The 26,748-nt window shown below is 40.8% G+C and overlaps 1 protein-coding gene and 1 long non-coding RNA gene across 3 annotated transcripts; both read right to left on the reverse strand.

The window, feature by feature from the left end:
* Positions 1 to 208: 208 nt before the first annotated feature.
* LOC120720716 lies at positions 209 to 3,167 on the reverse strand. Its single transcript, XR_005693016.1, has 3 exons — positions 2,876 to 3,167; positions 1,209 to 2,680; positions 209 to 268 (listed from the first exon to the last, which is right to left on the reverse strand). It is a non-coding gene; the product is annotated as an uncharacterized LOC120720716 (long non-coding RNA).
* A 4,683-nt stretch (positions 3,168 to 7,850) lies between these two features.
* LOC120720717 lies at positions 7,851 to 9,220 on the reverse strand. Of its 2 annotated transcripts, XM_040010490.1 has the most exons (3): positions 8,907 to 9,220; positions 8,634 to 8,689; positions 7,851 to 8,476 (listed from the first exon to the last, which is right to left on the reverse strand). In XM_040010490.1, the coding sequence occupies exons 2-3, from the start codon at positions 8,646 to 8,648 to the stop codon at positions 7,883 to 7,885; spliced, it is 609 nt and encodes a 202-aa protein (XP_039866424.1). In that variant the 5' UTR covers positions 8,649 to 8,689; positions 8,907 to 9,220; the 3' UTR covers positions 7,851 to 7,882. The 2 variants fall into 2 exon arrangements, with proteins under 2 accessions (XP_039866424.1, XP_039866425.1); XM_040010491.1 differs by lacking the exon at positions 8,907 to 9,220 and having other exon boundaries at positions 8,634 to 8,833.
* Between the last annotated feature and the right edge of the window lie 17,528 nt (positions 9,221 to 26,748).

Below are 26,748 nucleotides of genomic sequence, written 5' to 3' on the forward strand. Positions count from 1 at the left end.
AAGAGAAGGACAAAAGGAAGTAAAGCAAAAGAAACGAGGGCCAAAGCAGGGCAAATGGGAGGGGCATTAAGTGGGGGGCCCAGAAACACACAAGAAAGTCATAAAGGTCAAACATAACTTTTAAAAACACCAGTATAGGCTCATAAGGCCCTGATGGTAAAAAACTACATTTCTGCAAAACTTTTAACTAGCTGCTGTAGATCGTAGCAATAAATTGCTCACCAAACCGTTGGGATTTTCAGGTACAGACACTCCAGATGTTCCTGACCTTAAGCAGCCACGTTGATAAGAAAGGATGTCAGCATTAGTGTAACACTATTCACATTCAAACAGAGAAAAATCAAGTAAGAACATCTACATTTATATTATCTTCTCTCTTAATAATGATAATTATTTTTGGAAGGATAAAAAGTGTTCATTCTAGACATGATGTTTAACATACACCGAATTCTCATTTATTGAAATGTGATGTTTCTGTCACGGCGAGTGAGATAAGCCGTGTGAAAATAATAAATGAGGGAGGATCCAAGCGCAGGCAGTCGTGAGAGTGTGAAGGTGGTTTATTGAGCATGAAATAAATATGGACAAACAGCAAACGGAGCTCGAACTAAACTAGACTGGAGAACAACTAAACTACAAAGCACAAACCTGAATGAGAACGAGCAGAGGAGAACGACGAAGGACAGCAGGGAGAACACACGGGTGAGACATGGTGGATACACAGACGGACCAGCAACTACAATGACGGAAGACATGATTTAAATACACAGAACCACAGGGGAATTACACACAGGTGGTGGACACAGCTGGGAATAATCAACAAGACGAGACAAAGGTAAAACTGAACACACTCACATGAGACGCAGACCTTCACAATAAAACAGGAACAAGAAACCATCACACTAAGGCGCAGACTCGACATAGAGAGACAGACAAAAAATGACACATGGAACTAGACAAATACTAAGCAGACACAACCGAAGAACAAATCCTAAACACCACAGAAACATGAAACTCAAATAATAAACATCATAATCATCATCATAAACACAACAAGAGAACAAGAAAACAATCCCTGATGCAAACTAAAACCAAAACATAATAAAACTCAAAATACTGGGTCCAACGGACCCAGAACCGTGACTGTTTCCTTTTACTTTCACTACATCTATATCATCTTTGAATTACTACAGCAAAAATAGTCTCACCCATTACTTTTCCTCCAGTAGATAAATCCCACGATAACTCCAGTTATAAAGATGATCACAACACCGGGCAGAAAAACAGAAAAAGATTTGTCTGAATATTACTATAAACTGAAATTGGTCCAACTGCTTATATACATTCACTGGCCACTTTATGAGGTATACTTGTTCAGGGTGTAACACAAATATTTCAGTGTTCATTTCATTTGTCAATCACATGTCAGCACATCAATGCATTTGAACAGTCATGGTCAAGACTGAAGTTCAAACAGAGCAACATGGCACATGTTACTGGTCCGAGTGCTTCACAAACTGCTGATCTGCTGGGATTTTCCCACACAATCATCTCTGTTCACAGACAATGGTCTGAAAAATAGAAAATATCCAGTGAGCTGTGATTCTCTGGGTAAAAATGCTGTTTACACATCAAACCTTGAGGCAGAGCGGACCACACTGGATATCACTGCTGTCCTCTAACAACAGCAAGCTGAGGCTACAGTTTGCAAGTCTGGACAACAGAAGACTGAAAAAACGATGCCTTGCCCGATGAGTTGATTTCTAACAGTTCAGACTGCTGGTGGTGTAATGCTCTGTGGGGGATTTTCTTTGCAAACTTTGGACCCTGTAGTAACCACTGAGCATCATTTAAACACCACAGCCTGCCTGAAGGTTGTTGCTGACCACATTCATGTCTTTATGCCCAAAAAATACCCATCGTCTGATGGCTGCTTCCAGCAGGATACCACACCATGTCACGGCGCTCAAATCATGTACGGCCTGCGCAGTCACCAGATCTCAATCCAGCAAAGCACCTTTGGGATGTGGTGGAGCAGAAAGTTTGCTTCAAGTAAGAGCAGCTGACAAATCTGCAGCAACTGTGTGATGATGTAATTTCAATATGTCTTGAGAATCTTTGAGGAATGTTTTTAGCGCCTTGTTGTGCCACAAAAAATGAAGACATGTTTGAGGGCTGAAGGTGGTCCAACTCGGTTCAAAGATGTACCTGATAAATGAGTCAGTGAGAGTATTTAAACTGCTGTAAGTGAAAATAAGAAGAAAAGAAATGAACAAATTACAAGAATAAAAAACACATAAGCAGGTCAATACAATGCTAACACAGTGCTGAATAACTGTGTCAGATAAAGAAACCAAAATGCATTTACCTTCCACAGTGACACTGATATGGACAATATATGTCCCTTCAGTGTTTGTACACTCACAGGTGAAGTTCCCACTATCAGCTGGTGTTAAACTGGTCAGCTCGAGAAAGGCAGTCTGATTTTCTTTTGTTATTGAGAACCTGGGGTCACATTCCTGAGTAACGTTCTCTCCGTGTCGATACAGCAGATGACACTCTCCTCCTGTGTCCCTCTGTCTTTTGATCTTACAGATAATCAAAACAATAGTAGTCTGACTTTCCTTGTTGCAAATCCGAGTGACATCGTGTTCTCTCCTGACTGTCTTCACAACAGTCTCTGTAAACAGGGACAGCAAAATACGGTAAATACAAGATTCAGCCTGTGTCAGAGAGGACTTTAGTTTCTATATTTTGTGAATGTTAAACCATCTTTTTAATCCCATAATAATGTGTTTAGTTTAAACTAAAAGCAAGGAGGTTATAAATGTAAAAATATTAATAATGCATAATGAAAATAGTTTCCTTGTATTACCTTCAGCATCGTGGGACACAGCTAGTGGTAACAGCAAAATCAAGCAAAGTTTTGATACGTCCATGCTTGTTAACATGTCTATGAGCCACCGACAGTGAAGAGGAAGATGTGCGGAAAGAAACAAGCTGAAGCTTTCCTGGCTAAGCAGACGTCAGACTGTTGCCCTTCACGGGGCAAGTGTGAAATTATGTAAAAAGGAAGTGTACTGACAGGACTTTCATATTAAAAGGCTGTAAAGTTGAAACACTGTGCGAGCTCCCACACAAAAAGAAAACAAGCTAGTTTTTCTTTATCACAGAGGAGTTATTACACTGCTAACTGTCATGTTCACTGAAACTGAAGGATGGATAATATTGTAAAAGTAACAAAACTACCATTTATCATAACATTATAAGTATTTTAAACTAAAATAGCGTGTTACGTCATCAAACCGCTTCATCCAATCACTCATATACTTACAAAGTTTTGACTGCATTACCTTTAAAATTTGTACGAAGATTTGCATAAAATGAATAAAACTGACATGCTTGCATTTGTTGTGTAGTGCAACAGGTGTATGTGGCTGAGGGATTCCCATGATGCAATGCGTATTTCTTCTTCAGTCACCTTTCCTACTCACTGTGTGTTAATGCAGCTCTCTGCATTGAATCATACCTGTTATTAACCTCTCTCTCTTCCACAGCGTGTCTTTATCCTGTCTTCCTTCTCTCATCCCAACCAGTCGCAGCAGATGGCCCCGCCCCTCCCTGAGCCTGGTTCTGCTGGAGGTTTCTTCCTGTTAAAAGGGAGTTTTTCCTTCCCACTGTCTCCAGACTGCTCACTCATAGGGAGTCATATGATTGTTGGGCTTTTTCTCTGTATGTATTATTGTAGGGTCTGCCTTACAATATAAAGCGCCTTGAGGCGACTTTATATTGTTGTGATTTGTCGCTGTGCAAATAAAATTGAATTGAAAATTGAATTGTGAAGGCCACACCAGAAGCCACACAATTGGGAAGTCAGTAACGTCAGACACCAGCATCTTTATTTTCATTTTAATGCACATTTCCACAAACATAAATAACGACACATGTCCCATAAACTATTTCTGGTTAATGTTTTACTGGTGCTGGAGGTCTGTTGGACTGCTGAGGGTAACTGGAGAGAAAATGATGTGTTTTTTTTCATTGGACGTTAAGGCGTCTGGGAAGGGATCTCAGACCATTTACATCCTGGGCCATCTGACCTCAGGAAATCACATGATAAGGTGGGGCCAGGTTTCACAATGAGCTCACCCGAAACCCTGGCTGATTAGGACCCACACCCGCTTTCACACCTTGGCTCATGTGATTAGGTAGAGGATCATCAGGGGGTCCTTTGTCCCTCTTTGGGGGGAAACTCCCACTGGTTTTAAGTCTGGGACTCCCCACCATTGACCCTTAGAACTGAAGAAGCTTCTCGGATGAGAGGTGAAACGTCTTCAAGCAACTCAAGAAGTCCAGACGCTTTTCTTTCCAAGCTCCTTAGACTACGATGACCTGGATGACTGAGAACCTTCACAGACTTAAGTATTAAATTAATAGTTGGTTTTCATTCTTTGTTTTTAGATATTTTTTTTCTATTTGTATCCCCTCGTGTATTTAACTGGCCAGTTCAGTCCAATTTACTTTGGGAAATATTTAATCTGAGGTAGGGATGCACCGATACCTGGTATCTGGTATCGGCCTCGATACCACATTTTCTAAAGTACTCGTACTCGTTAAAAGTTCCCCGATACCGAGGACTGATACCACGGTCTGAGACCTGTCTATGTTTGAGCGGCATGTAAGGGGTTAATCACAGGCGCCGAGTGCCCACCCCACAGGCCCCGGCTGCATCTCAGAGCTGGGAGAAGGCGAGGCGAGACAAGTCAGCCGTGTGGAACTATTTCAAAGTGAACGAAGACACGAAAACAAAGGCGGACTGCAAATTGTGCTCATCGAAATTGTCCAGAGGAGGCTCTAAAGGTAGCGCATTTAACACAAGTAATTTAATCAAGCACCTAAAATCCCAACACGACAACGAGTACAAAGAGTTTGCCCACGCTTATTTACCCACGCTTATTAGCACAGAGGAGCATAGCTGATGCTAAAGCAGTGGGACGGAAAATAGTTGGGCATTTTAAACATTCTGCCTTAGCCTACTCCCGCCTCGAGGACATTCAGGGACAGCTCAACCAGCCAATAAAGAGACTGCAGCAGGACGTACAGACACGCTGGAACAGCACGTATTACATGACATCAGTCCTATTTTTCCACATATTAATACATTTATGAATTTTGTGCAGGTATAAAGATCGCTTCTTCTCCAACAACACTGCTCCAGAGGCCAAGCTGCACCTGAAGCAGGAGCTTCTAGAGGTGAGGCAGAGGGGAGTCGGGCAGAAGCTGCAGAACCTCCTGCTAAACTGTTCCTCAAGGCCCAGGCTGCCGCTGGCAGCAGGTGCTGCCATTGAGCTCGACACATACCTCGGAGAGGCCCCAAGCCCTCGTGAAGACAGTCCTCTGAAGTACTGGGGTGTCAACAAAATCAGGTTCCCCACTTTGGCTAAAATAGCCCGTAAATAGCTCTCAGCCCCATGTAGCAGTGTGGACAGTGAAAGGCTGTTTAGCTCAGTGTCACACATTATAGATGAAAACAGAAACAGTCTGACTGCTGATGATGCAGAAAAGCTACTTTTCTTAAAAAACCCTGCCACTCACTGTTTCTCTCCATTTAGTGAGTCATCTTAGACTTGATGTTAATACCTACCTCAGCTGCACTGACTGCCACAGTTCTATGTCGGTGGATGTTGTTAGTTTATTCACATATTGTGCACTAAATGGCAAAGATGTTTATTAATGCCCCTTGTGTTGTCCAAAGTGGCAGAGTTTACAATAAACTGAACAATACTTGAGTTGCACTGTCACTGTTTAAATTTTTTTTATAATTATTTATTCTGTAATATGTTGCATGTATTTGTAAGTTGCCATTATGACTTGACTAGTGGTGTTTATCTCTTTTAAGGGTCTAGTATCATCAGTTAATTAGTTTTTACACTTTGCAGGCACTTTGCTGTAAATACAACAACACTGCTGAAAACTCTAATTTAAATAATTACTACTGATGCACCTATCAAATAAACTAACATTTGCACAGGTGTTGAAATGCTGGACTCTTCCTCTCCTAAATCTGTGGCAGAGAAAAAATGTTGCAGGAGTGGTTTTTTTACATGATATGTAAGAAAAATAAGAAAAAGAAAGAAACCCTGTGATTTTAATGTGAATGCATTACTGACATCTTATCCAAACACACATTGTGCACACCACTTTATCCCTATTACAACTGCAGCTTTTATTAGTGCATGTTCACGGGACTTCTGATTCTATAGGGTCTTGACAAAAGTCTCTGCAATCAATTGATTACAATCAAGTGATTCAATTGAAACATGGAAATCAGCATTTCACCATTTTATACTATACATACATGTTTTGCTTTCAAGACTGGACAGGAGTGGCATGTGGGCGGCATTGTAGAGTGTGTTGACAGGAGGAAAACTTACACGCTCAGTAAATCACCCCCGTCACTACCTAAACCTCAAAGTCTCTAAACAGGAAGTGCATCTGCATGAAAGCTTCTGTTTTATATGCAGACAGATGACCTTTTGATGTAAAACCTTTCTCTGTATCTAGAGAAACACTTTAACTATATATTCAACTATATAGTTTAACATTTGGTCCGTAACTATCATTTAAAAACAATGAAAAGGTTTAAAAGAATATACATAGGCGGCTATAAAGACTGCAGGTCAAACATCGTGCAGATACAGAAGGACCTCCTGGGGTCCAAAATGTCGCACTATTACAGAGCAATGCTTGCAATAGTCTTGCATGGTTAGCCAGTTAGACAGATGCAAATGTTAAAGTGCTAAAACAGACATGTAAATAAAATACAACATCATCTTAGCAGCTTATTGGTATTAATGTCTCTTAAAGCTCTCCATGACCTAGCTGCATCTTAACTCTCTGAGCTGCCACAGTCTTATAAACCCACCCGCTGTCTCAGGTCAGCTGATCAGCTGTTCCTGAATGTTCCCAGGACTGAGCGTAAACTTAGAGGACATCGTGCTTTTGCTGCAGCATCTCTGAAACTGTGACACGATCTGCCTTTAGAGATTAGACAGGCTTCTTCTCTGCCTGTTCTTAAATCACTCCTGAAAACTCATCTCTTCACCCTGACCTTTGACACCTTGTAAGATGTTGGTTTTTAGTTTGAGTTTTTTAGTTTATTTTTGCTGTTTTATCTTGTTTTGAAATATAGGGCTGTTTACATTTTTTATGTATTATGTGTTTTATTTTTTTACTGTTATGTTTTATTCTATTGTTCTTAACTCATTTACTGTACAGCACTTTGGTTTTGTCCTGGGTTTTTTAAAGTGCTTTCTCAATAAAGATGGATTGGATTGGACTGGAAGATAAACACTTTAGTTTGCAGTACTGTGGTGAGTTCACAGTAAAGCACTGTGTTGGACTGGCGCACAGTGATTGTGGCGTTCATGGTCAGTGTTAGGTTACCTCAAGTACAGTGGATTCATTTGCATTTAAGCTGATGATGCTTCGATTAAGTCATCAAATTTCACCTTTATATCAGCTCTATAAGCCAATTCTCAGGATACTGTTAGTGTAGGAAATGGAAAGACAACCAAGATATCTGTGAAACGTCTGCTTACATCTTGAATTCAGCTCCGGCGTATGTGGTAAGTTGTTAATGAGTGACTTTAATTTATTATTTGTTCACATGTGGCTATACACTCTACTGAGAATAAGCATACTGTCATGATATGAGTGGATCTTCAAAATAGACATCAAAATAGTTCATGGAGAAAATAAGTATAAAAAGTAAAGATCTTATTAGGAATAATACTGTTTGGATAATTATAACCATCACAATCAACCAAATCATCTCAACATGTATTTGCTCAAAAATGTATTTATTACCACAAACATGTATTTAATTATCAACAAAAGGAAAATCAACAGTTTCTAGAACTCCAACAGGGGCAGGACTTGGAGGTACTGGGATTTCAGGAGGCAGCAGAATGGTACACTGGTCAGTGTCATTATTATTGACCTGTGATGGTGGATGGCCTTGGAGGGAGCTGAGAGGTAACTCAGACCTCTTGTCTTCAGGACACGTAAAGCAAACATACTCCTTCTCAGCAGCTGGAGACTTAGAGACATCCCAACTCATCAGCCTCATGCGTTTGGGCATCAAATGTTCCTCTTCATCATTAACAGAAAAAGCAGTAGAATATCTGCGCTTTCTGCAGAGACCTACCTCTGCAGTGGGTGGAGGTCTCGGAGGCAGAGGAACATCAGTAGGACACATGAAAAATGTCACTTCATCATCCAGGGATGAACGATCGTTTTTCAAATCTGGATGCATGATCTTGTCTGTGTCCTTCGACTGAAAGCTGGCATCAGCAGGTGGTGGACTTAGGAGCTCACATGCAGGTGCGCTGATAGGTCGGAACATGAAAGCGGGAACTTCATTGTCCAGAGCACAACGGTCTGCACTGGATGAGCGTGGGAGCTTCTCCTTTGCCTGTGGAGGAGGCAGACTTTGACTTTGTGTTGCAGAGGAACATTCAAGTCATCTGACGTTTTGCTCTGTTACATATTATTATTGTTGTTGTTGGATTTTTCTTTAAAGATTCACACGATTTAATGTTTAGAAACAGACACAGTGAAGGGTAACTTACCACAGCTCGAGCCATTTTAGGCGTCTGTCAAGGCAAAGACGCAGGATTTGGTTTCTCTGTGTAAGATTACAGGACAGTTGTCAGTTTCATTTTCAAGTCAGTTGGATAAATTCATATCAAACTTCTCAAACTGTATCATTAAAGCATTGTTTAGGTGGACAAATATGAAAGATATGAAGATAAAAACAGTAACAGCTGGCAATCAAGGGAAAACAACCTTACTGAAAAAGGTCTTAATCATTATTGTTTTAAAGTAAATCTTTCAGTCCTTACTTCAGTGATTGTTTGAAGTCTCTGTGCTTGTTGTCAGTCGCAGATTTGTGTAAAATATTTGCAGTTTGTGAATAAAGTTTGCAGGAGCTCCAAAGTTTGTCTGTTCAATACCAAAGTAATGAGGAGACTGAGTGCAGGTTTGGAATCCTCAGTGACAGAAGAATGCAGCAATGTTTGAATTTGAATTTGTTATTGTTTTATTAACAACAACTACCAGGATCATACCATAGCAACACAGTGATGCCCAATCAAATGTCAGGTACAAGGGATAGCCCACATACACATCCAACAGCACAGTAAAGCAATGGGCACCAATGCCACCAGTCAGGCCTTAAAAATACCTGAGTTATATAACAGCACACTGACAGTGTCTCATCCAAAAATATGAAATGTATAAATACAGTTAATATCATTTTCATTTAAATTTTATTTAATTCTCTTCATATAGTGCCAAACAGATGTCTCAAGTCGTCACTGTTACAACATAGATAAACATGAACATGAAATCCATTATTTAATTCTCTTCCATTCACTCCAGTTCAATTCAATAGCTATATAGATGGATAGACAGATACTGTATTATATACTATATTGATTCCAAATGGAGAATTAATGTGTTATATCACCAGGATAATGAATTCAAGTAGTACAATCTCCAATAAACAGACAACACAGTTCAAGTTCAAAGTGCAATATGTGCAGGATCCAGGCTTTATATTGTAAGATGCAAAATGTTTATATATACATAATATTGTTGAAAAAATAAAGAAAGTTAAAAATCAAAATAAGTTTATTGTCACTGTGGCTGATGTGATTGCAATATGAACCCGGAAGCAGACAAGGGAGAGATGGAACTGAATCTTAACAAAAAAACAAACCATTTATTAGGTTGAAAAACACGAACACAAAACAAGGCCCAGCAAACAGGGGCGGAAACTAAAACTAAAACCTATCCTGGGAATAACTCGGTATGACTATGACAACTATGACAAGAAAAACATGAACATGAATCCGAGGAGGTGCATGCGAGAAACTCTGATGAAAAAACATGAACATGAACATGGACCTAAACAGAATCAGGAGATAACCTGAAACCCGGAATAACGTGAACGGAGGAAAACGCACCAACACTGCCCAGAGGAAGACAGCGGACTTAAATACACAGAAGAGAAAGGAGGGAAGTGGAAACACAGCTGACACAAATGAACCTGACACCACAGGGGAAGCAAAATGAAACACACTGAACATGGAAACACAACCCTTTCATAATAAAAGACGAAACAAGGAGAGACGTGGACGTGTGATGGGCTGAGTTGCCAAATGGCTGGTAGGCTTTTAGCTAGGCTTTAGCTTCAGCCAAGTGGAAGCTAAATTGGCTAGTCATTCATATGTAAATTAGGTTGTTACCTGAGAATTCTGGAGGGGAGTGGGGGTGTGTGAATGATTGCTGATTTCTAACTGCCAACTGCCTCTTTGTTTGTCTGGGGGGGGAGCTGCTAAAAGCGGTGAACTTCCTTTTGTGTTCGTCTTGATGCATTCTCAATCATCCAGGAAAATAAATCTCCAAAAGTCACCAACTTGGAGTGGTTAGTTTCCTGAGCCACAAGGAAACTTGTGTTTCAGTTTGCCATCTTAGGGAGAAATCAACACACATGGGTGTATTTCCTTTGTTGCTGAGATTTATTGATAAAAACAGTACAAAAAACCAACCATTTGTACACATATTTACAAATAATAATAAAAAGCGAGTGAGTACATTTCAACATTTTCAGCAATCACTCACAATCCTGGCACTGCCATGGTATCTGTAGTCTGCATTTACCACATGTGTATCTGTAGCAGTGAACACATCGCACAGTGGCATGATTGTTCTTGCATTTGTGTTTGACCTGACACATGGCTCTTTTTCCAGGGCTCGGTGTGGAGGGTTGTGTCCGAAGCAACTGTTCTTTTCTTGCCTTCTTCCCAGCTACATGAGAGTGAGCCAGCTCTCTTGCAAGCTCCACCAGGAAGTCCACCCGTCTTTCCTGCGTCCCGGTGCATGCTTGATACAGCACATGTGCATTCAGTGCTGCCATGTCAATCATGTTATAAAACACGGCAACTGGCCAGCGCCGTCTTCCTCTGCGGACAGTGTACTCCCGCACCATCTGGTCCATCACATCCACGCCACACTTTGTGGTGTTGTAAAGGGTGACAGGGCTTGGCTTCCTTTTGGTAGTGTTATCAGTCTGAACCACGCTGTGCATGCTGCTGAGAATATAGACTGTCTTCTTCCGTTTGGCCGCATACGCTGTCAGCGTGGCAGCAGAGGTTGAAAACACCTAAGAAATAAGATAAAGTGTTATCTCCATAACACTTTTACACACAATGAAACACATAAACATAGAACCACAAAAGACCTGCAACATACCTGAGTGGTGAATACATTGCGATCTGTCTGTCTAGCAGATTGAGGAATTTCCCTGCGAATCTTGTTGACTGTGCCGAGGATGGTGATTTTCCGTCTAAGAAGTTTTTGTGCAAGTGAAAGCGATGTGAAGAAATTGTCCGTGGTAACATTTCTGCCCTTGTCTAGGAACCATCAGCCTCGTCACTACATCTTCAGACAGTCTCTCCCCAGTGGGACGATTGGGGTCCTTGCCAAGATATGGGAGGACATTGCAAATGTACTTGGATTTTAGGTCACAAGCCACCCAAAACTTGATCCCAAACTTGTCAGGTTTACTTGCAATATACTGCAGGAAACAGCACCGAGTCTTTGATGGGAAAAGCTGTTCATCAACAGGTGATATGTAGACCAGGGTTGTAGCACGTGATGCAGTTGGTGACAAATGATCCCCACACACTGGAAATTGCAGCAAACTTATCAGTCTTTGCTCGATCACTGCGGGTGGACTTGTCATCAAAGCGTAGGTGTTGCATGATGTCTTGGAAGCGGTTTCGTGCCATAGTTCCAATTATCTGTGGGTTTCCCAGGTTTGCTGACCAGCAGTCACGTAGAGATGGAACCCTAGTAACCCCCTGCAAGATGACAATTACAATAAATGCCATTAGTTCAGGGAGGTCCATGAACCAATGAACATGCTCCGTTTGCTGTGCATGTTGAATAGTCCATTCTTGAATGCTATGAAGCATGTCAAGAGTGATGAAACACAGGAAGCTCTGAAGGCGACTCGAGATACTCCTCCTGGCCTTTGCCGTTGGCTCTCCATCTGCAGAGTACGCTTCTATTGGGGTGAAAGGGAGACAGGTCCCCACCTGTTCTTCACGCCACACTGTGCCATCTTTCGCTGTCTCAGTCTCCAAACAAGCTCTCTTTTTAGGTTGAGAAGCAGTCTCCTCATCTGCAGTGTGAACAAATTCAAATTGTGAGCAATGGGAAGGTCAAACAAAATCACAAATGCATGCATAGATACTAATTATAATTCCAGTATCTCCTCCTCTGTATCAGAATAATGTCTGAAATATCTTACTTACTAACTACATCCACTTACTTGTTTGAAATGAAACAGGAAATGATATGAAATGAAATGTCTTCCTAAATAAAAAGATACAACTAGAGTTAGGGTTACTAGCTAACCCTAATCCTGCTCTGCTTTGTTAGTATTTTTGCACAGAAATCAATTATTTTTCAACAATAATTAAATAGATTCAACATCTTTCTTCAACAGAATTGCAGACTGCACAGATGGTATCTTCCCAAAGGAAAAAGTACTATAACTTACTAGGGTATATATTAGACTTAATAGTTACTATATACAATATTAGATTTCTATACATTTAACGTTAGATAAAAACTTTGGTTGTAAGATTCAGATAATTATTTATTAAAAGCGAGACATTTTAAACGAGAATAAGAAAGAAAAGTATTTCTTTGTGCCCCCCTTTTCCCTGTTAATGCCCCAGCTGGCCCCCTGGCAAAACCTTGCTAGACCCGCCCCTGCACAGTTACCAGCTGTCAGCTACTTATAGCATTAGGCATTAAAGTAATATTAAATAAATCCTAACAACAGCTTATCAAGCTTATCATGCAAGAAAGCATGCTCTGAAGAATATCCAGGTAGATCACTGTGGCGATATGTTGGTTATATTACTTTAAAGTGCAACTGGCTAATTCTTATTTTAGCCAACTCAAAAAGTAAAAATGATGCAACGACCTTGAAATAACACATTTATCTCACTGAAACATGTCATTTAAATAAAAACTTTACTGAAATTAAAATAAATACACTGAATATAATATGGCTCAGATTTAATGGAATATAATGATCCTTTTGTGTTGCTGTTAAAGAAAGGGATAATGTGTGATTACTGTTTTTAAACTATGGGCTACAAACTAAATCCTTTTATTATTTCTGTCCTCGGTTTTAACTCATTAATAATCATTAGGATGAAGCCCCCTAAAAAACAACGTAAAGGTCATGAAAATGTAAACAATTTGGCATTTTGATGATGCATCATCCACATTAAAAAGTATAGATCATATCAGCCCTGTATTTACTTGTATCGGATACATAAAACATCTTTCCGTATCGCACAGCACTACAGAAAGCTCTTTTCTAGGGTTGTATTAAACATCTGTAACTACCGTAACTCCTGATCCATTTCCTCAATTAAAAGAAGTCCAATGATTCCTGAGAGCAGCAACTCTGCACTTTTCATTAATATTTGCATCATTACGGTAATCCCAGGTACATTGTTGCAGCAGCCCCGTGAAGGCAAAGGTTGAGAGAATAGTGAGTGAGCGTGATGGAACAATGTTATCACACGTTTGGCTTCTTTTTACCATGTTTGTTTGTTTTGTTCTTTCATGTGTTATTTACCAAGATTTGGATGGTGTTCTGCCTCGAGTTACCATAATGTCCCTAACATCACAAAAAAAGCAGAGCTGCTGCTTTCAAGAACTGCTGGAATTTCTCATTTGCCCCAATGGTTCAAGACTCAAGTTAGGCTAAAAACACTGGGACCAGTTTAAATGGGTTCATGTGTGTCAGCTGCATCGTCACTGCTGCTCTTATGTTATGTGTTTTTGTTGAAAACTAGGTGCTGTTTGGGCTTCATGATGTCAAACTTTTTATTCACTTGTTTGCTCCTAAATACGTTTCTATTGCAGGTCTTTTCCAGTTGAAAATGTGAGTGAGCACTACACAGATTACTGACACTGAAATACACTGAAAAGAAAAAAAAACAAAACTAAATCCAGACAAAAACAACTAAACGAAGTAGTTACACACGTTATAGAATATATATACTGGGCATACAAGCCTGGCCTAAGCTTTCTGTCAGGAAGACTGCAGCAGTCCAGGAGTTGGGTTAACTGTCTTTAAGTCCCACAGAAGAAATGTTTACATCAAAGTGCTTGCCAGGCTTAATCCAAATTAGGTACAGCCATACTTGAACTTATCATTGTATAGTATGTGGGACTATGAGCAACGGTTTTCTGGAAACAGAAACAGGCAATTTTATCATTAGTAGAGTCACAAATAACTAGAAAAACAATTGAAAACATAATGTACTCAACACAGCAATATCTCACAATATCCACAAGGGGTCACTATAGATCATATATTGCCTAAATAGCACGTCATACAAACTGCCAATCATAAGGCACGGACATGGCAAGCTAGCCACAGTTAAACTAAACAATAGAAAAGTCCTTTATTTGTAATACCGCTGGATGTAATGACTGCGGGAGATTACAGCCACTGCTATTAACTTAGTGCCAAATAATCCTACCAACATGGTATCAAAGAGCTGAGGCATAACTTTAACATGCACAAACAATTATAACAGCTTCATGCGAGTCATCCTGCCAAAAGGACTAACACTCACAGGTTCATAAACACACAACTTAATCACACGAAACAACTGCGATGCTCTGCAGTGGCACCTTTAGTCACTCCCACTCTGCGTGCTGAGCACATGCCCACTGATACGCTTATTTCCTTTGAGTGTGCTTGATTTCTGCCTCGAGACATTCTGAGGCCGAGTCAGAGCAGGAAACTTGAGCACACGTGGTCTCATTAAATCAGACAGCTGGAGTCATTTAAAAAGGATCTTTTAAGCAGTGCTGTCCCTCAGCTTCATAGTAGATCCATCTATGGGATCAGTTTGAAAATCCTAGCTGTCTTCTTTCTAGTTATCCATCCAGCATCGGGAGCTTTCAGACTTCCAGGTATGACAACAAGCCTATTGCTGGTTTGCCCACTCTGACTGTGTCAGTATTTGCTCCACATACCAACTGCTCTGACCCTAAAGTAAGCCAGAATCCCACACAGCCACATGTAGGCACATTCTAACCACAAAGAATAACTGGGGATTCTTCATCCTGTAAACATCCTGATAAACTGGTTTTGGTGGTTTGATGGGAACAGATCCTCACCTGATCAGGAATACCAACGATCACCCCACCACTCATGTCTTGTTGGGAAATGTTTGCAGTCCTCAAGCTGTGAAAGTCATCAGGTGCAGCAGTCATGAATACCATGTAAACATCCCTGTTGGTAGGACAAACAAGTAACAGTGGGATTCATTCGAGAAAACAGAACTTGTTTGATTCCCTGTCTGACAAAAATAAATTCATGCAACGTAAAAATTAGATTAAAAAAATCAGCAGCATCATATGTAACCAGGTCCTAAATTACATATTGTTATAATTACACAAAATTTGTTCTAAAGCACAAACTGCTCCTGGTATATCTGACTTTTAGCACCTCCAAGCCTGTAGTCATCTTGGTTATTAGTTAGGCCCCTCCCCCGTGTGTCGCTATGTGTATAGGCACTGTTAATGCTAGCATGAACAGATCATTCTTGCTGGCTGTTGTAGTGGCTTGAGCTAACTCTCATCCCAACTGTTTATATTTGGTTACAGGAGCTGGAGTGGGCATTAATGCTCCACAATTTGCAAGCTGGGACCTGCCGCTAATCCATGGTTAAAGCCTTTACCCACATCAACACTGCAGGCAGAGGCTAACATCTGCAATACTATTAATAATTACACATAACTGTAGCAACAACAAAGAGAGGCTCGAACAAGAAAGGCTTGAAACCCTTAGAAAAGACTGATCAGAGTTGGTTCAATGAACTCTGATCATGTTCATTCGGAGTTAAGCTCGTGTGTGTTTAGAGACAGAAAGCCATCATGTTACCAGGATTCTCCAGAGAAACACAGAAATAAAGAGCAGAGCCTCCATCTTCATTTAGTGGACAGAGGAATATGATCACAAATCAGTGTGGGCCAAAATGTGTATCTTAAAAACTAGGAGGGGATAAAGTTATACCAACATGCTGTAATATTTTTATAATATACACTAGCAAACTTTCATGCTGTGTGTGATATTACAAATATTGTATTGTGTGATATCACATTCTATTGTGATACAGCATTTTAATCTGACCTTTGATTTCTAAATGCTTCATTAAACTGTCAAATATACAAATATAGACAACTGTGGGATTTGTCTAAAGTATTTGCATATGCCATAGAAATGTTAGCACTCACAGTTTACTGGGCAAGGTTTATGCAACGTTTCAACAAGACCAGTCCACTTGTGACAAACGCGATCATACGAGCATTATAGTACGATGCAGTCTCTGCATGATATGACTATCTATTCAGCTGTAACCTGACAGGGACAAAGTCTAGGAGACAGAAACTGAAGATAGACACCATTTACTGATGGACCTGTTATATCAGGTGACAATTCCACGTGAAAGTCAAAAGAAATGAATACATACAGGGCAAGTCTTTATGAGGCAAACACGATGTGCATCTCACACGAAAGCGATTTAGGTGATTTTCTGTGAGAAATGTGTAAAAAGATCCGTACTCTGAATTTCAGATACTATTGATCTGTTTGTTGTGTGTCTGAGGGTTTACGCAGGGACGTTGTGTGTAAGCACTGATTGCTACAGTAGCATCCAATCAATGCTTACAGTGCAAAGAAACTGGCCTACAGTCTGACAGCTGCATTAATGTCTACACAATCTAAGAGTTTGAAAGATGGACACACGTGAGATGATCATAAATCCACAACAGAATCCTTTCTGTCCTGACATACTGATGAGAAAATAACTGAAGCACTCGTGTCAACAACAACAACAAAAAAGGGAAACATGCCTAACTTGGATTTCAGTGACTGTGAAAACAAACATATGCAAATGAATTTCCTCTGTGCGCTTTGCCTGATTCAGGAAATCACTATCAACCAAGTTGAGTGTGAGTCAGTGAGTATGTTGTGTTCACATAGACTGTTACCTCAGGGGCTAACTTACCAGATGAAATGAACCTTTATGGAACGGAAACCCAGAATTTGTTTCAAGTCACATTTTAGCTTAGCCTGCATGGTGGAAAGTGCCTGTACCAGAGACATGATTGTTGCTGCTTCGGTTAAAATATCTAGTATATGTCAATAATGTAACAAAAAAGAAGAAGAAAATCTGTGGCGGTGTAAAAGTCCCACTAAATGCGTCTCTCGGTGTACATCTAAACTATATAACGATTAACCGCCAACTGTGAGTTCAATTTAAATTTTCCTTTACAAATGTGTGTTTGTTTAGGAAGGAAAGAAATGTGTGCGCACAGTGTTCGGCAATATAGACTCAAAGGCAGCACCAAGACTGGCACGAGACTATTTCCACTGCACTGAGGGTGGGAACTCCAGGCCTCGGGGCCGCTGTCCTGCAGGGTTTAGATGTGTCCTTGATCCAACACAGCTGATTTAAACGGCTCATTTTGAACGTTGACATATACATCAAGGAATGGACCAGCCACTGCACTGATGTTAAACCAGTTCAGAAGTTCATTTATCATCATGAACCACCAATTTATGAGCAGACAAACCAAAGTCCACTCCAAGATTCAGTTGCTTGTAGAAGCACGTTTAGCAGCAACAGCTCAAAGTCATTGTTTCCTGTATGACTATCAGTCTCTCACATCATTGGGGAGTCATTTAGGCTCACTCTTCTTTATAATGTTGCTTCACTTCATTGAGGTTTGCACAAATTTGTTTATGCAAAACTCACGACCACACGACTTCTATTAAGCTGAGCTTTAAACTTTCTAAAATATAAAACCTGCAAGACACCGGTGTTGTGCCAAAAAGTGATTGTCTGCCAAAAACTGATTTCCGGTATTTGCCAAAAAGTGATTGCTCGTATTTAAACTGCTATAAGTAACTTGTTGGGCTATAACATAGGTGTCAAACTCTGGCCCGCGGGCCAAATTTGGCCCGCAGCCTAATTACATTTGGCCCGCGAAGCCATACCAAATTACTATTAGAGCTGGCCTACTGGTATTATACAGCTAATATATATATTGTTTAGTATTAAGCTTTGCTTGTTCCATATTCAGTTTTCCAGCAAAACTTATTTGAATCCATAAGAAAAGATTCATTCTTATATCTGGAGGAATAAATATATTTCAATAAATATTAATGTTAGCCCGCGACTTTGTTCCAGTTTTGAATTTTGGCCCACTGTGTGTTTGAGTTTGACACCCCTGGGCTATAATATGTGAAACATATGTCAAATGCTTCCCTCATGGATGACATAAAGTCATCTTGAGCCACAAACAACATTCGTGTAACAAGGTAGAAGCGGCGATCAGTTTTTGGCAGCGACTTTTATATAACCTTTATTTATGTAGTTAAAAAAAATCTCATTAACATTAAACATGTCTTTTGTAAGAGTAAGTTGGCCAAGAGGAAATATTACAATAGTTCAGTAAAAATATTTTAAGTGGGGATAAAGGAGCGGATTGGTTATAATGTAAGTACAGGGTGGGCCATTTATATGGATACACCGTAACAACATGGGAATGGTTGGTGATATTAAAGTCCTGTTTGTGGCACATTAGTATATGTGAGCGGGCAAACTCCTCAAGATGGGTGGTGACCATGGTGGCCATTTAGAAGTCGGCCATCTTGGATACAACTTTTGTTTTTGCAATAGGAAGAGGGCCATGTGACACATCAAACTTATTGGTAATGTCACAAGAAAATTAATGGTGTGCTTGGTTTCAACGTAAACCTCTGGCAGAACCAGGCTCAGGGAGGGGCGGGGCCATCTGCTGACCGGTTGGGGTGAGAGAAGGAAGACAGGATAAAAGACATGCTGTGGAAGAGAGACAGAGATTAATAACAGATATGATTCAATGCAGAGAGGTCTGTTAATACATAGTGAGTGAACCAACCAACCACAGCATCTGTGGTGAGAGAGTCATCGAGGAGTTCAGGCACTCCATCAAGCTCACAGGCACAGACTCAGGTGAGATTCTAGAGTTGCAGGGCTTCCTCCAGAGAAGCTGTTAGAAACACAGCTGCATCTTCTTTCTCTCACACACAGAAAAGAGTGAGACAGAGTGAGGGATCAGGGAGTTTAATTACCAGCTTTAAGACAAATGAATGAGAGTGCTGAATGATAGCACTCATGAGTGGTGCAGCATGCTTTAATTACTACCCACTAGTGAATGTGTCAGCAGCTGAAACTGTATTAATGGTGATTTAAAGAAACGAGTCCCAGTGTGTAGACCAGGCGAGTTGCTTCACTTGTAACACACTGGCAGAAACCCCAAGTCAGTTAGGATGACTACCTGAACATTTGAATGTTTCCACTGGTCACTGAGGTGGTACGTTACAGGGATCCAGTCTGTTCATTTACAGGACTCTACTAGAGCTGCTTTGCATGACTCACAGTTTTAATAATCCTTCTTTGTCTGATGCAGCAGTGCTGCAAACTAACCCAGACGAAATAAAAGCACAATGTCAGGAGCTACTGCAGTTCAGCATCAAATGCTTTTCTTCTGTTATGAAAGATGTCATTAATGCACTAGTATTATCTCATCTAGAGTACTGCTCAATCATTTGTCAGCAGCTAATAAGACAGATCTGAACAGACTTCAGTTAGTCCAAAATAGGGCGGCCGGATTAGTGTTAAGGTGTTCATATTATACAGATATTGATCAAATGCCCGATAAACTTTCTTGGCTTTCTGTACAAGCTAAATTATACTATGGCTTACTTGTATTTTTTAAAGAAAGCAATACTGGTAAACACACCACACTTTTCTTATGCTCAGTTGCAGCATCCAGATGAAATACATAATCATGCTACACGATTCTCAACTAACCACAATTTAGTAACTCCTCGAGTTAAAAGTAACTTTTTGAAAAACTCTGTTATATTTAAAGCATCTTTTCAGTGGAATAAGTTGCCTTATGCAATTAGAGAATTGGCTTCTATTCATAATTTTAAAAATCACCTAAAAGCCTATTTAGGCAGTTTTTAATTTATTTGTAAATATTGTAAGAGGGTAATGTCACTTGTAATGGAAATTGTGTATTTTGTTTGAGTGTTTTTTATAATTTTTAATATTTACATGCTTATATTTTCAGAATTGTAAAACCTTATTGTGGATGTAAGAGCCACATTATGTGGATATTTTGCATCCACGTCATTGTGTAACATTTTATTCGGTGGTATTTGATGGTTTGGGCCCCAGGAAGACTAGCAACCACTGTTGTGGAAGCTAATGGGATTCCTTATAAATAAACAAACAATGTCAGGAGCTACTGCAGTTCAGCACCAAACGCAGGCCAAATCAATCATTAATATGATTTTCATGATCACCTTGTTTGTCTCAATGTTCTTATGATTCAAAGAAACATCCAGCAGCTGTGAGATCGGCTGTACTGATTTAAAATGAAGTGTGTACGGCCCCAAAGCCTCTGAATGAGCTGCAGATGTGTTTCAAACTCCTGTAACAAAAGCAAACATGTCTGCATACCGGCTAACTTTGTCCACACACTGTTTCTGCTCTGCAGGTTTCACAGATGAAGATGCAAATAGTGGAGGATACGGGGATGAAGGAGATTGGGTTGGACTTTCATTAGTAGTTGGTCTGTTAGTTTGGGCTGTTTGTTGTTCCTGCTGCTTCTGCTGTCGTCATAATTACCTGCAAGGAACTAAAGCCATTATAGCAGCATCCTCCTGAAAACAACATCTGCTCTGCTTTTCCACAAGAATGAAGATGCAGAGGTCTGGACTTAGGCTTTAGGATCTGAGCTCAGATAACATCTGGAGTTTAAAGCATCATTTTAATCTTCTTCTGCACAAAATGGCTCAGTCGAGTGGAGATCTATAAAGTAGGAGTAACATTATATAGCTACTATGTCAAAATTCTATAGTATGGTATATGATACGGCACAGCCCTGCTGTAAAGATCAAATGTGTGACAGTGAAAGGTGCTGCAAAGAAGTCGGGAGAGAAATGCTGCAGAAAAGTCTCTTTAGCAAACAACGAGCAAACATAAAGCCCGCCCATTTCACATTTAAGGCAGGTAGTATGTTTGTTTTTCTAATGTTGACAAACTGACCCTCCATCCATCCACTTCTGCTGATCCTTTTCAGGGTCGCGGGGGCGCTGGAGCCTAACCCAGCTGTCTTAGAGCGAGACAGACTGGGACCTGTCCAGTACGCTGTCCCCACTAAGTGCATGTCCTTGAAACAGTGGAATAAAAACTAAAGCAATGAAAAATAAAGATCCTCATCATCAACATTACTACCGAAATGTGAACTAACAGGTACAGCCCGAGCTCATAGAAACAACATCTTTGTCATCTGTAACAGTTTTGGATTTTTGGACATGTTAAACAACTTTTAAAGGGTTTTTCACAAAGATGCTGAACATTAAATGCAGGATGCCACAGACATCCATTTTAGCCAACAATCTTCCATCTTCACCTCCAGTTTTCAAATAAAACGGAGACGTTGTGACATCAGCAGGAGACAGAGATCAGCTAGAGACACGCAGACAGTTTAAGCAGGCTGCTGTTTAAGTGGAGGCTGGTATGTATCCTGCTTCTGTTTATGTTTCCTGTTGAACAAAAACTTGACCAGAAACTGACAGACCAACTTTCAGACTAGCAGATCCATCCTCCTTCCCTCCATCCTCTGTGTGTCCTCCTGTCTGACCTGCAGCTGAGAAACAGGTGTGAGGTGTCAGCTGTCAGGTAGGTGATGAGTGAAGAACAGAACAGAATCCATTTCCTCTTCAAACTGCTGTCAGACATGAGCTTTGTCCCAATTCGTCGGCTGCATCCTTCGGAGGACCCGGCCTTCGTGGTCTACGTGGGCCGGGTCCTCCGAAGACCGAGAAGGCCGGGAGTACGAGGCTGTGAAATGGGACGGTCTAGCCTTCAGATTTGCATCACCACAGTGTCGGTGGAGTTTAATAAAGTCAGCCGTCTGCTCCTTGCTGTCTAAAATATAACAGGACATTGGTGTAAACTCTCGACCGTCTCACACTTCTGTTTAATCAGTTTTCTGTTTTGACGTTTATTCAGCTGTGTGAAAACTCCGGAGGAACCCACTCGATGGATTAATAACGTTTTATTTAATCTAATAATCTAATAACTTTGATCTCAGCCAAAGCGATTTACTCCGTGTAGGTTTGCTTATAATAATCAGTCCGCTGTAACTGTATGCCAGGCGTTTATTAGCAGCCAACATGAACGTCCGTACACTCGTAACAGGAAGTACACATAACCCCTAGAGAGAACCACAGCGACACCTGCTGGAACTCTCCGTAACAGCAGCAACAGGAGGCAGTATGGACAAACATAACATTGCTGTTATCGACACTCCGGAACAAATAAAACACCGAAAAAAAGCAAACAATTACATTTTGAAGTTATCCGAGTGACTAATATATCATGTTTAACCTGAGTAGCGAATGAGTGGGGGTCTGAAAACGATGAAGCCGGCAATGTCTATATGGGCAACTGACTGCACTCAGACCAAAGGGGGCTGAATAATTACACACAGCCCGCTTTTCAGTTGTGTATTTGTACAAAATGTTTGGAATCATGTCTGATTTTCGTTCCACTTCTCACGTGTGCACCACTTTGTGTTGGTCTTTCACCTGGAATTCCAATAACATTGATTCATGTTTGTGGCTGTAATGTGACAAAATGTGGGAAAGTTCAAGGGGGCCGAATACTTTTGCAAGCCACTGTATTTCCCCCTTCTGTAATGTCAAAAAGAAACTGGCACTTTGTTTCATTACTTTTAGGAATGCAAACTAATCAAAAGATTTTGGAGCTCCATATCTCAAGAACTAAGTAATATTTTTAAGAATCGGCTCCAAAGGGACCCCGGATATTTTCTTCTCGGCCTACCCTCAAAAGAATTAACATTAAATTACTCGCAGCGCAAACTATGTGATAAACTATTGCTGTTAGCTAGGAAATGTATTCCCATTAACTGGGTTAAGGATAAATGTCCCTCTGTGACTTTGTGGCACAGGGAATTATTTAAAGTTATTCCTCGTGAAAGAACTGCTGCTGTTTTAGGAGGAAATGAGGATCTGTTTCTAAATGTTTGGTCCCCTTTTCTTTTTTTATTTGCCAAATGATCTGTCCCAACTGTTGAGGGGGGGGGCTGCTTCTAAGATGTCCTCAGGTAAATATGGAGTGAGTGTAAAGCACAACAGTTCACTCTTGTAGTTTATCTTTTTTTCTAAATCTGTGAGTAAATATTTATTTTCTTTTTTCCTTTTTTTTTGTTTCTTTGTTTGTTTCTCTCTTCTTTCAGGTGATCGTGCATTTACTCACTGGCTTTTAATACTACATGAGAGTTATTTACTTATTTTTTATTAGCTATTTAGCATTGATGTTAATTGATATTGCTATTTTATTGTGTAATTTGTATGTTTGTACAGCACCACTGTTGTAATTAAAAGTGCTAAACAAATAAATAAAATAAAATAAACAACGTTCTGCACATTTTCACTTTGATTTCAACCTTTATTTGGATCATTTTTACACACAAACTCTGGAAAGAACATTTCTTCATTGTCACACTGTTTTAAATAAATTTTACACTCCGCCCCTACACAGGGGCGTGCCCACAGTGGGGGCAATGACCCCATTGGGCGACAGCGTGGATAGGACCGGTGCTGGACTGTAACAGAGTACATTTACTCGAGTACTTTACTGATTGAAGTATTCCTATCAGGATGTGTCAGACGTGATTGGAGCTGTGAGGATTCAGGTGTGAACACGTTTGAACACAGCCACAGGTAAAACACTGCCCAGGTAATCACCAGCAGGACCTTTAAACCTTGCTGGGTGGATCTCTGGAGCTCCAAGAAAGTCCACAGCTGAGGGGAACTTGTTTTTTGGGGCCTGGGTCACAGCGAGGACGTCAGTGGAGAACGGGGAAGCTGCGCTGGTCTGTTACTGTCTGAAATAAATAGCATGAATATGATTACTGTACAGAGCACAAAGCAGACGGCCATGTTGCTTCAGTTCACGTCTTATTTGGTGTGTTTTCACTGAGGGTTCGGTGGCAGACACGTCTGAGCTCAGTCTGCTGTCAGAAACACTGCAGCACTCCAGGAATTCACTCACACTCTTTCAGAAAGTCCCACAGGAGCCAAACAACAGCCATAAAGGCGCTTCCTGCTGGGACGCTCGGCCTCACACCACAAGCAACATGTTCACAAAAACACTGAGCACAGCTTTTATTGTGAAATATTAGGAGGAAGCTGAGTAAAATTCTCCTTGAGGTGGAGGTCACTGAGATTCAAAGCCATTAAAGATTGACAGCCAAAAAAAAGAAGCAAAACTTCTATGAAGAGCTTACAGAGCGCCGTCAGCCTCGGGATGGTGGAGACAGAGAGGCTGTAACTACATCTGCTGGTGTCACTGTGACCTCAGAGCAGTTTACATCAAACATGACATTAATTACAACTTTTGCGATATTAATCCCTTTGACCAGCTTATGATGCAGAGTGTCGACTGTATCTGTGATAATGAAAATGATTTAAGGACTGGTTTATGACACGTCTATAAAAAATATGAAGTCTGTACAAATGTGAAACTACAAAGTTAAAAGCAGCTGGAACGACAGCTGTTCAAACCTGAACACTTACATCAGCCAGAAGACAGAGTGAGTCCTCCATCTCTCTGAAGGAGGCCATCGTGGTGAGCACAGATGCAGCACCAGTGTGGATGTGTCCACTCTCACAGTGTCTCTCTTTCAAGTTTGTCCTCACATTCTCAAACAAAGAACATGTCTATGCAGATGCCCAGAGCCTAACAACACACCCGCTATAAAAACTTTTGTACCACCAGATTTTCATATACTTACATTTGAAAGTGTTCGTCTCCTGCATTAACTCCTGCTGCGATCACTATCATTATCAGAAAAATATCTCCTGTATGGCCCGCAATGAATCCTGGGATATGTTGGGCCACAAAGGACACACCTGACCCATCCTTCAAATTCAGGGAAATGAAGGACGCATTTGGAAGACTTCCAATTTGAACAGCCTTCGTCGCGTCCATGTGATATAATTTCCTACAAATGTGGCATTCGAAGCATCTTCTCCCTGAATTTGGAAACACCCAATGTGATGATAGAGAGCAGGAAGAACCAGTCTCAACAAGAGACACACACACCTGATTTCCTGTAACTGCAGAGGGGAGGAGCCACCCGAGCAGGTGAGAACAGGAAGAGAAACAGCTGAGCCTCCTTCAGAGCAGCAGGAGGACGGTGGAGCTGAGGCAGGGTGAGTGTTAACACCACATTGTTGTAGTTTTGCTGTCAGAGTCTCTGAGTGTGTTTGTTTGTGTGACTGTAGAGAGAAGAAGAGTCACAGTGAGCTCTGTAGCTGTGATTGGCTCAATAATCACCTTCAATGGACTGAACGCAGAGAACGAGCCGAGGAACCTGACAAACCTGTTTGTGTGTGTGTGTGTGTGTGTGTGTGTACCTGTTTAGACATCTTTGTGAGGACAAAGAGTTGGTATGCTACTATACTTGTGGTATACCACAAAATGCCCGTCCCCACGAGTTTGAGGATATTTTTGAGGCTTTTTGGTGTCCTCACTAAAATCTGAAAACAAGTGTCTGTGTGTGTGTCTGTGTGTGTATGTGTCATAAAGAGAGTCGAGTTCACGGTCGCACACTTTCTATCACAGAGGCTGTATCCCAATTCTATGGAGCCCCTCTGATGACATGGTCCAAAAAATAAATCAATTGTGGCCATAAAATACTACTTGGTGGGCACGAAATGCTAGTTGGTGAGCACGAAACACTTGACCAATAACCGTAATCCTTCCCAGGCCCTTGCAGTTGGTTGACAATAAAATCTATCCCGGCGTCCAGGTCCTGTAAAGCAACTGGGCTCGCAGTATCCTGTTTAAATGTCTCTCTGTAATAATGGTTCCTTGCATTGCAGGCTTTTCAAAATGCATTTGTAGCTCATTCCCAGCCTAAAATAAAACTCAATCATACCGTCTCTGTCCACGGTGTATAGGTTTAGCCTACTCTCATGCTTATGTCTCTACGCAGCTGTCCAGGAATTGTATCAATATGATGTGCGCACGTTATCTATTTCATTGCCACAAATGCGTAATTTGTTGCCACGTTATACCCATTTCATGCCCACAAATTAGCATTTCGTGCGCACGTTATACCTATTTCGTGCCCTCGAAAATACTATTTCGAGGGCACAAAATACTATTTTGAGGCCACAATTTATTTATTTTTTGGACCATGTCATCAGAGGGGCTCCGTACAATTCAGGTTCTGCAGCCTCAACGATCCTCAAGGGCCAGGTACTCAAAGACCGCTAAGGCCGGAAGTGCGAGGCTTGTGAAATGGGCGGTCTAGCCTCCGTCGCGCTGCCCCGGTTGCCTAGCAACCATGATACTAACAGCAGGAAACGTTTCACACAGCTTTGTTTGACAGAAATAAAGGAGAACATATTTTCGTTTGTTTGTTTCTACATGAGCTTTGTGTGATTTGATAAGTATCTGAGGCTGAGACCACAGG

Source organism: Simochromis diagramma, unplaced genomic scaffold, assembly GCF_900408965.1.
Source record: "Simochromis diagramma unplaced genomic scaffold, fSimDia1.1 OVJJ01000667.1, whole genome shotgun sequence".
Taxonomy (NCBI): Eukaryota; Metazoa; Chordata; class Actinopteri; order Cichliformes; family Cichlidae; genus Simochromis; species Simochromis diagramma.